Source organism: Sceloporus undulatus, chromosome 1 (assembly GCF_019175285.1).
Source record: "Sceloporus undulatus isolate JIND9_A2432 ecotype Alabama chromosome 1, SceUnd_v1.1, whole genome shotgun sequence".
In the NCBI taxonomy this organism is placed as follows: domain Eukaryota; kingdom Metazoa; phylum Chordata; class Lepidosauria; order Squamata; family Phrynosomatidae; genus Sceloporus; species Sceloporus undulatus.
In genome coordinates this window covers 141,836,901-141,847,186 of record NC_056522.1, presented here as the reverse complement: position 1 = coordinate 141,847,186, position 10,286 = coordinate 141,836,901, and the positions used below count along the sequence as shown (strand labels likewise).

Sequence of the window (10,286 nt, the reverse complement as noted above, 5' to 3'; positions counted from 1 at the left end):
CCTATTATGACAGATAAGAGGTGAAATATAGTACTATAATTGTGTAGTGTGAATGGTTCCCCAGATGTGTGCCTCACTGCTGTTTCTGCGCTTCACTCCAGGAAGCAAAGGCACCACTAGTGAGCTGCTGGGGATGCAAGCCACATCAGGTGACACCCTAAAGGAGACGACACCACTGCTCCCCAAACATCTGCCTTTGGGCAGAAACAGGTTGTGATGTTCACCTGCGTCCCTTTAAAACCTTGGAGCTTTTTGTTGTTGTTACTTTGGCTCTTTATTAAACGTAGTTGCTGACCTGTGACAGGAGTTTTTAGTAAGACTTATGCGTTCCACATCATGCACAGCTAACATTTAATGTTTTAATTATAGCTTGAAGCGTTTTTTTAATCCACTAGAAGGGACATCAACAAAAATAGTACTGTAATTTTCCAAGACAAGATATTCCATGTGACAAAAGCTAAAAAGTTAACAGCCCCATGGCTACATTCTCAAAACAATAAATTCTACAGTACAGTAACTGGTTTATTTCTTGCAGATAAATTATTGCACAAGACATTATTTTATCATCAAAGAGAGCGAGACGAATCCTGAGGGCATAGTGCTGGAAGACTGTATTAGATTGTTATGTGCAACTTGTTTTGTACTGTGTTACTTAGATCCCATCCCATTTTTAAAACTTTGTCTACTTGTTTACTTTTTCAAATTCTTCAGTGCTTGCAATGAAAGCAGGTAACACTGATAGGAAATGGAACAAAATACAGGACAATTTTAGAGGAAAACCTGTTTCAACCTGCAAGGGACCTTTGTGGATAGATTCACCTTCTAGCAGAATGATGACCCTACATCCACAGCCAAAGGAACACTGAATGATTTTAAAACAAGAACCTAAATATCTTAGAATAGCTAGGTTAAAATTCAGACTTCATTCTGATTGAGAATCTCTGGCAAGACTTGAAAGTTGTTGTTCACAAATAGTTCACATCTAACTTGACAATGCTGGAGTAATTTTGCTAAGAACAGGCAAAAACTACAGGATCGAGTCACAAAGCTGAAATTTATCCAAGAAATCATGCTGCTTCTACAGAGTACTCAGAATATCTCTGCAGCCAACAAGCTCCAGTTTGTTTTTAGTTACTTACCTTTTATGTTACAATAAAAACATTTTGCTTCTTCAGTGTTTGGTTTCTTGTGTACATCCAATGCTGATTAATTATATTTCAGTTCCAGGTTGTAATACAACAAAAATATCAAGGAGGGTTCAATACTTCTGCAAATGTCACCTGTCTATGGCCAGAAGTATTAAAAGCTATAGATGCTTCTTAATCTCTTGCAAGTCAATTGAGAGATACAAGAAACCTCCTATTTCTAAGTGGGGCTCTGCTTCCATGGTAAAGTGAAACAGGTCATGAACCGAGCAATCCAAGGTGAAATGACTCACTTTCCATAGCAGGGTATGATTTTTAAAATTGTCTTGTGTATTTCCCTTACATGCTATATATCTGTAATGACTTAGGGTGAAGGGCATGATACCAAGCTCTGCATTTTGCACATACTCTACAACATGCAGCCCTAGGCAATGGAAGAGCTGTAAATAAGAGGGAGGCCCCTTCACAGGTAATAGCAATAGATGCTTGCAGGTGATCTTGTGTAATGCTCCTCTGTGAAGGGCAAAGCTCTCACAGCCTGGAAGACTGGGCAGCCTGTAGATATAATCTCCAATCCTCTCAGGAAATTCAGGCTTCTCCAATAGCAATCCATGCTTTCCCCAGCAGCCCAAAAAAGAGAGAGGAAAAAAATGGTAGTGAAAGAAGGGAAGAAAAAAGAGATTACTCACACACTTGTATGAGCAATGTGGATTTATAAGAATTTAAATGCGTAACAATAATTCTGCTTACCGGGAACCACCTCTGTTTACCATGCAACTATGCAATTTATTCTAGCAACTGAATCCAGATCAGCACCAGCAACCAATATTTGTATTGGCTACAAAGTACTATGAATTTTGTCTTTTCAAACACCAGCCTCTCACAGCATAGTAAACCCTCATAAAACAAAGCTAGGTTTTAAGGACTGCAATGATACTGAATGAAATTCTATTGATCAAAGATCATCATATAAAAATCCTAACAAATGAAAGTAGTTTATCAGATGTCACTCTGTCTACAGATGCTGTGTGGGATCCCCAAAATGAATATTTCATCCATTTTTAACTACACATATCATTCTGAATATTTGGGGAAAGCCCCATAATGAATGAATTTATATTAACAATGTGTTACTGAATCATGTGTAAATAATTCTCACCAAATTTTGAGCATGTGTTTGGGATTTATTGTTCTTGTGTGCCTAGAAGTTGTTTATGATTTATGGTGACCCCAAGGCAAACCTATCATGGGGTTTTCATCTGGCGTAAAATATAGGCTCTAAGGCATGCAGAAAATTCATTTGGGGATGGGGGCACCCCAATCATTTTTTCATTCATACGGAGTAGTGTGTTAGGTGGCTGATCATGAGGCCCATGGGCATCAAGGGCAATTGATGTGCAATATGAGGAAGGTTTGCACACCTAAAGTGATAGTCATCTTCCTGCTGAAAATGACAGGCTGCATACCTGTAACTGTAGTTCTCTGAATGGTCATCTGTAACTGTGGGAGTCTGTGTAATGGGATGTGTGAATTTGTGTACTGGGATTATCCTGTGCCAGTGCAGTGCACTATACAGGATAACCCCATTTGTGTGAGTCAAGATTGGGTCCTATAGCTAGTAAATAATATAGTTCAGCTCCATTATAAAGAACAAAATGCAACACATTTTGCAAACTCAACAAACCAAACTTTTTTTTTTTTGGAAATTTTAGTTTTATGATTGAGAGTACATTTTTATGATTAGTGCCATACAGCATACAGAAGTTGCATCCAACTCCCAAAGTACATACACAGGAGAAGCAGCACACAGTACCTGAACATCTGTAGGAGTCCCAAAAAAAGCAAAAATGTGTTTAGTATGACAAAACACCCAAGGGATGTTCAATATTTTTAGCAGTTACATGAGGAATTAAAGAAAAGACAAACATACTGAAGTACAGCCCTATTCTTGTTGCATAACAGAATTCAAACAATATACATTAATGTTCAGCAGTCTTTGTCTTGCTCTCTCTTCAGAAGTCATTTCCTGGATCAAGAAGAGAAGGGCAGCCAGTTTCCCAGTGTAACTCCTCTTTCATCTTCTACCCCTTACCATGTACAATTTACTGGTTTAACAACTGTGATGGTATGAAACAATGTAATTCCAAAACAAATGCTTAACTTCCAACTTGGCTTGGCTTAATTTTTTGTAAGGCTGCAGTGAAGTCCATGCCTGTACCTGAAAGGCAACCCAAATACATCCATTTCAAAGTAAACGTATAGGAGAGCCACACACAGATGTAGGACAAATTCTTCACATTTTGAGCCTTCCTCCAAAGCACACACACCATGTCTTACATACACCAATAGGTTTAACAATACCTGAACTTAAGGTGCATAGGCAGATAAAGCCTTGCGCTGGACAGAGAACATTTTATAAATTTACTCATAAAATGACATAGCAAAAATGCCTCTTTAGGTTATCAAAGTCTTTTCACAACTTAAGTGTAAAATAACATGTAAACTTGACTTCAAAACCAATGAAATAACCCTGCCACTCTAGATCAAATGTTTATTTCCAGTATCAGTTCTTCCAAAAAGATCCCCAAATTTTAAAATAAAATTCTCATATATATATATATATATATATATGTACACACATATACACATATATATATGTATATACACGCACGCACACATACACACACACATTTATAACTTAAGTGTTGTTTGCTGTAATTTCTTCATGCAAAAAGATGTGAGCTTCTTAGAGAGGCCTTTCTGAAAATGCAGTAAAGCTCTTCACTCGTGCAAAGAACAAAGGGGTGTACATCTTGTCAATGTCAAAAGAAGAGACAGCTGTCTCACCAGTAGACCTAAAACAGACATTAAAAATAAATTAGACCTGACCAATATTTTGCCTAAAAGGGAGAACACTGAATTAAATTATATACTGCTATCCTTTCCCTCCTAACTTTTCCAGAAACAAAACTGACCTAAAACACTGTGCATACACTAGAATTTTGCCAAAAACAAATGAACAAATTATAAATTATAAAGGTATAGCAAATTATAAAGGTATATTTGAATGATTATAGGTCAATGCCTGGTTAAATCTCAGAAACCAGAAAAATAACTGAATGAAAGTTCTGGTCACCAGGAAGGAGGGTTTCATTCTACCCTTTCCCCATGCACAGAAGAAGCAAATTAATTTGTGAAGTAATGAAATATTATTTAATTATGTACAAGAAAAAAACTTTTTGCTTAATTTACTAACTGAAGAATTCAGGGTTTCTGTTAGAGATCTTTTACTTTGACAAAGCATGTTCCACCATTTTTGTTGCAGAGGACTTATAGGATCCCAAAAAGCACAGTAAATGTACAGTTATATTTACTTTTGTGGAGACACGGTGGCCCAACAAGTACCAAACACACAGTGGGACTCTCAGCCCTAATGCTAACATACTGTGTATTATAACAAACTTCATCAAATCTATAGATGAATGTATTTAGGGTTTTGTTTTGGGGATTTTCTGGCATCATGAAATTATCTGATTTCTATTATTTTATTGGCTTCTAGAATTCAATGGTTTTTTTGTTTGTTTGTTTAAGCTTAACTGCATCTACACGCTTGTGAAAATCACATGCTTTATTTTGGGGCAAAACAGACTGCCATCCCTGAGGAATCTGGATTGGGGCAACGCTGTGGTCCCAATCTGCCTTTTTGCAAAAAGCCATTTTCTCCTGCTCCGTGGCGGCTTCTTGGAGCTCTGGCGGTGTCTAAATGCCACACCACTGGAGTGCCCAGAAACCATCTGCTGGGGGGGGGGGGCAGCCGGGTGGCATGAAGCCAGCTTCCGGGCATTATGGGGACTTGCGTTGTGCATACACCATGCCCCCAAGCCACCTGGAAACTGGCTTTTTATGCCGATCTGTATTGGCCCTTGGTTGCCAATTTTTTTAAATTTGTTATTTTTTGGGGTTTATTCTATAAATTAAATGAAGGAATTTCTGGGAACAAGAGTTAAGTTTGATAGGCTCAGGAAACATAAGTATTAGAGTGAGTAGATGCCTTGTTAAGTATAGTGAATTTCAGTAGATCTATCATACAAGTGTTAAAAGGTTCAAAGGATACCAACTAAAACCATGAGTTTAACGCCTCTCCTAATATGGTTCACCTGGGCGCATTACAGTCGGGCCCAAGAGGCGCTGTCGTTGCGCCGTGATTACGCATGAGGGGCGGCGCTTCCTGGCGCGCCTTGCCCCTCACACGTAATGAGTGCGTCAAAATGGCGGCGCCCTATACAGATGGGCGGCGCCATTTTGACGTTGTGGATGCGCAGCATCCTGATGTCGCACCCCGGAAGAGACGCCGCGAGTGCGCGCGTTGGCACTTGTGGCGTCTCTTCCGGGTTGCCGGAAGGAGTGCGATTTTCGCGCTCCATTTTTGCAGCGCGGAGGAGTCGCGTGGTTTAGCTGCTGCGACTCCTCCGCGCTGCAACCGGCAGCGGCCTGAGACCGCTCCTTTTGGGCGGTCTGTAACGGGCCCTAGAAACTCTCTGGACTGTGACAAAAAAAGCATCAACTGAAGTCATCAGAATACCTTTCAAAACAGGCTTAAGGTTTCTATTATACAAATCAAAGGCTATTCTCATCCTTTAAACTTACTTATAAGTAATGTGACAAGAATGATGAATCCAAACAAGTTTGTTGAATTTCTGGCGGCCACTGGAACACAGTTGTAGCCCTACATGAAAGCTGTGATCCGTTTCTTGCACAGGGACACGACAGAAATATCTGAACTTATGATAGTCGATTGGTTTCTATATAATAAACAAAAATAGGATGGGACCGTCAGAAATATGCAGAAGCAAAAATTGAAGCAACTGTACCTTAAAACATAATGCAAATATCATGAAAAATATTTAGATTGAGATCCAGTTGTAGTTATGCTGAGAGTATACCCACTGAAAGAATTGGAAAGATCAGTCACAACTAAGCCCCACTAAAAAGAGAAAGAGTGGTGGTGGAATCTAGCAGTACCTCCAAGGTTGATCTATAACATCCTAACTTAAAAAGTGCTGGTAGATCACTTCCCTTCCCTGGCCCTCTTTCCTTTTTATACTGAAACTGACTATTTTTTTTGAAAACTGCTACAAGGTAAGGTTCCAGTACTTGAATGGATCTACTTTCAGTATGAGTAAGTTTCGATCTAACCAGTTGTCATCATCAGTATGAAAATGAGCAAAAGTTGTACAGTACTGTGAAAATTTCTAAGCAACAAATGGTCTTTTCAGTGAAAATAAGCGCTCAAACAATTTGAGTGAAGCAGTGATTTTATAGAAATATGGGAATAATAATAATAATAATAATAATAATAATAATAATAATAATAATAATAATAATAATAATAATAATTTCTTATCCACCTCTTCCAAAAGATTAAGGCAGGGGACAAAAACAGATAAAAATACAACCAACATCTTGGTGAAAGAGGTCAAAGAGACGAGGACACAGAATAGAGAAATTCTGGATCACAATCCTATAATACTAAATTTGAGAGACCCGTATAAAAAACTTAATAGGAAATTAAATGAGAATTTACTTTAAAATAATCAGGTGGTAAGCAAAGGAAAAAGGATGATCAAACTGTTTTTTGAAGAAAATATTTATAAAGAAATTAATATAGCAACAGTATGGGATGCAGGGAAAGCGGTTATAAGGGCTTTTTTACACAACAGAATATAATTCACCTAAAACAAAAGAATCAGAGGTTAGTACAATTAAATGAATCACTGAAAAAGAAAGATGAGTTAAAGCAACATCCCCAAAATAAAAAAGTCCATAACAAAATTAAAATATTGCAAAAGCAATTAGAAATAGAAGCTATTACTGAACTAGAAAAGAAATTAAAAATAACAAGGCAAAAAAGATTCGAACAGGCAAACAAAACAGGGAAATGGTTAGTGTATAAGCTAAGGAAAGAAAGGGAGAAAAAAATCAATTAATAAAATTAGGAAAGGAGACCTATATTTTACACAGCAGAAACATATTGAAAAAGTCTTTACCGGATTCTATACAAATCTGTATGCAAAACCAGAGATTGAAGAAGATAGAATAAGGGAATATTTGACTAATACTGTATTAAAATCCAAATGCTATCAGAGGACCAACAAAAGTGCTTAAATCATAGACCTTGTTTTGTTTTTGTTTTAAAGAGTTTTAAATTTTAATAATTTTTAATAATTTGAACTGTTTAATTTTTTTATACTTTGTATTTTTAATGTTTCATACTGTTTTAAATGTTATTAGCCGCCTTGAGTCCCTGTACCGGGACGATGGCGGGATATAAAAAAATGGAGAAGAAGAAGAAGAGATATGTGTCTATTTGTGACAGCTTTTAAGTCCAAGATTATAAAATCTAGATACCTGAAACTTCACAAACCTACCAAAGGAAGCCAAGGGTATGCACTCCAACATTAATGTATTTTCAAATGCATTTATTTATTTAAATAAGCCAGTGTGATATAATGGTTAGAGCAATGGACAGTGGCTTGGGAAATCCTGTTCAAGTTCCTAATGAAACATGAAACTCACTGAGTGACTTTAGGACAATCATTCTTTCTTCACATCACTGATGTAGGATAAAATGGAGAGGAAAGCCAAGTATGGATGAAAGGAAGGATCACAGTGCAACTAATAAATGAATAAATAATAACATATATGTGTTTGAAGGCTGTACTGACTGAATATGGCCCTTGGGCCAAGTATAGTGACTTTAATGCATAGGTTTGCAGGTAATGTAGATGAAGCCAGCGAGATGTTGTCCAACGGACAGAATAGTCTAAGGGACAGAACCACTCCCTCAGCCTCACTATGGAGAAGTCTCATCTCTATAGGAATGGAACGGCAGACTCTTCCCTGAGGTAGCTATAAGCACAGTAAGATTAGATGTCCCTAGGAATGCTCATAACTGTGACTTTACTTAGTCAGTACATGCACAAAGTCTCCAACAACCACATAACTTTGCTTGAAGGCTTTAGTGTATCAAATAAATATTCAAACCTATGTAAAGCAGGGTACTTTTGTTAGTAACTTTAAAAAGAATGTAAGTATCTTAAATCTATAAATACTTTAAATCTAAACACCAGATTTTCATCGGAAAGATTTTATTAAAAGCATGCTAGTGGTAATCTGCAAGAAATGGTTTGGGGAGGTGAAAAACACAGGGTCATCTTTCACTGACCTCTCCTTCCTTATTTTCAACTCTCTCTCCCCATTCCTTTTACCACTTATTCAATTGCTTCTTGGCCATCTTCTGCCAATTTCAACCCTCCTCCATTCGTTGCTCTACAACAAGGTTGAGCAAAGGATGGCCCAGAGGCTTCACACAACCCCAAGGCCAGGGGAAAAAGTAACATTTCTAAAGAACAATTTTAGGGAGCCTAAAACTGGCTGGGGGAGTTTCCTCTAGAAACTTCTGAGGGTGGAATTCCCCACTGTGGTGACCCCAAAGGTTTTTTGGACAGAAAACAAAGTCCCTCCCTCCAAGGCTGTTCATCCCTGCACTGAAAATATGGGGTAATTTGTTTATTTACTTATTCTTAATACATTCCTTTCCCTAAACCTACAGCGTATCATCTCTGTTTCCCTGGTTCAGCATCAACAAAAAAAGATGAAAATGATGACATATAATTCAAAGGCACATGAAGAAACTTGCATTTGTTCACCCTGTAGATTTATAGTGGTTTTTCCTCCATATATCTCCCTTCAAAAGCGCTTTTAAAGGTTTTAACTCTTTCCACATTTAAGAAACAGAATTATACTGGATAGTTGTTTCCTTTTTTTTAATGGGGCTTTTAGAAAAGCAACTGAAGGACTTTTGTAAAAGGAACAGCTTCAAAAACATGCATGTATTTCATCTAGTGTGGCATTAATTAATGCCTCTACTCTCCAACATTTTCTTTTATGGATACCTCTTCTTTCTTCTTTGTCATTACAGCAAATACTTTGGTTTGATTATCTGTATCCTGGGACAGGCGATAATGGCCAAGCAGGATTGCATCAGTTCTAAGGTTCAGAAAGAAAAAGACGGTTAAAATAAACTCTGGTTCAAGAGGTAAAGTGCTTTAAAGATAGCCACCCCTCTGTATTAGCTGGTTTAACATCAATTATTTGTGAGTTTGTCACTGCCCCACCCTTGCCGCTTTCCTCCTTGGCTCTTTCTGTGTTCCTAATGAGCATGAGGACTGTTCACTGCCGCCTCCTATCCTCAAGGCATAAGCTTGCTGTGTGCATACTAATGCGGTAGCCTTGGGCTTGAAATGGGGGGGGGGGGGGGGGGCAGTAGTGGTGCCTGGCTACTAGACACACATTTTGCATGAGCCCCGCTGAAACTTCAAGCTGTCACGTGAATGTGCATGTGGAAGTCTTGAGCTTCGGGTTTGTGTGGCAGAAGTGTTGCTTGGCTGATAGGCATGCATTCTGCATGTTCCCCCATTCCGGGGAGCTCACCAGCCGCATGCTTCACAAACCCCAGGAGCGCACAGCTGGGCCTGGCTTTCTCCTCAACTGCTACCCACTGTATTTGAGGGTTTTCCACTTGGAGTGGTCCTGTACCCTTAACAGCTGAGAATGTGGAGTGCTAACTGTACTATTTTCCTTTCATTAGTGACAACTGGGGCATCATACCTAAGCCACCTGATTTTTATTTTCATTTATTCCTAGCCTGAAAAATGTGAATTCTAATGGCTCAATAGTTTTATTGCAAACACCTAACTTTAAAAATCTTAATTAGAAGTGACAGGTACAAATCCTTTCTACACATGGAAAACAAAACCAGTTGTTGCAGAAGCTGAACATACCTTGTGTTTTTAGTTCGTAAACGAGGAACAATAGACTGAGGTTCTTCCGGAGTTGTTAGCATCATTACGTGGCCATCTGGGAAGAATCTTAGGTACCTTACAAATGAGACAACGTTAACTTCAGAAGATTTTTCCTCCTTCCATTCCAGTTGAAAGAAACATGCAAAACCCGAAGCAGATTCTCAATATCAAAATAGAACCCTGAACAAATTTTCTAGATGTATTGATTACATCTCTCTTACTTAAAAGAAAGAAAGAAAGAAAGAAAGAAAGAAAGAAAGAAAGAAAGAAAGAAAGA

General features: G+C 38.1%; 1 protein-coding gene across 2 annotated transcripts in view; it reads right to left on the bottom strand.

Moving 5' to 3' along the window:
• Positions 1–2,815: 2,815 nt before the first annotated feature.
• Positions 2,816–10,286, bottom strand: part of FBXO9 (F-box protein 9) — a 27,965-nt gene continuing 20,494 nt past the window's right edge. For both annotated transcript variants that reach the window (XM_042467035.1, XM_042467046.1), the window contains 4 exons: positions 9,989–10,084; positions 9,101–9,194; positions 5,793–5,947; positions 2,816–4,000 (listed from right to left, as the gene is read on the bottom strand). In XM_042467035.1, coding sequence (XP_042322969.1) covers positions 3,892–4,000; positions 5,793–5,947; positions 9,101–9,194; positions 9,989–10,084 — 454 coding nt within the window. In that variant the 3' untranslated portion in view covers positions 2,816–3,891. The remainder of the gene's footprint in view (positions 4,001–5,792; positions 5,948–9,100; positions 9,195–9,988; positions 10,085–10,286) is intronic.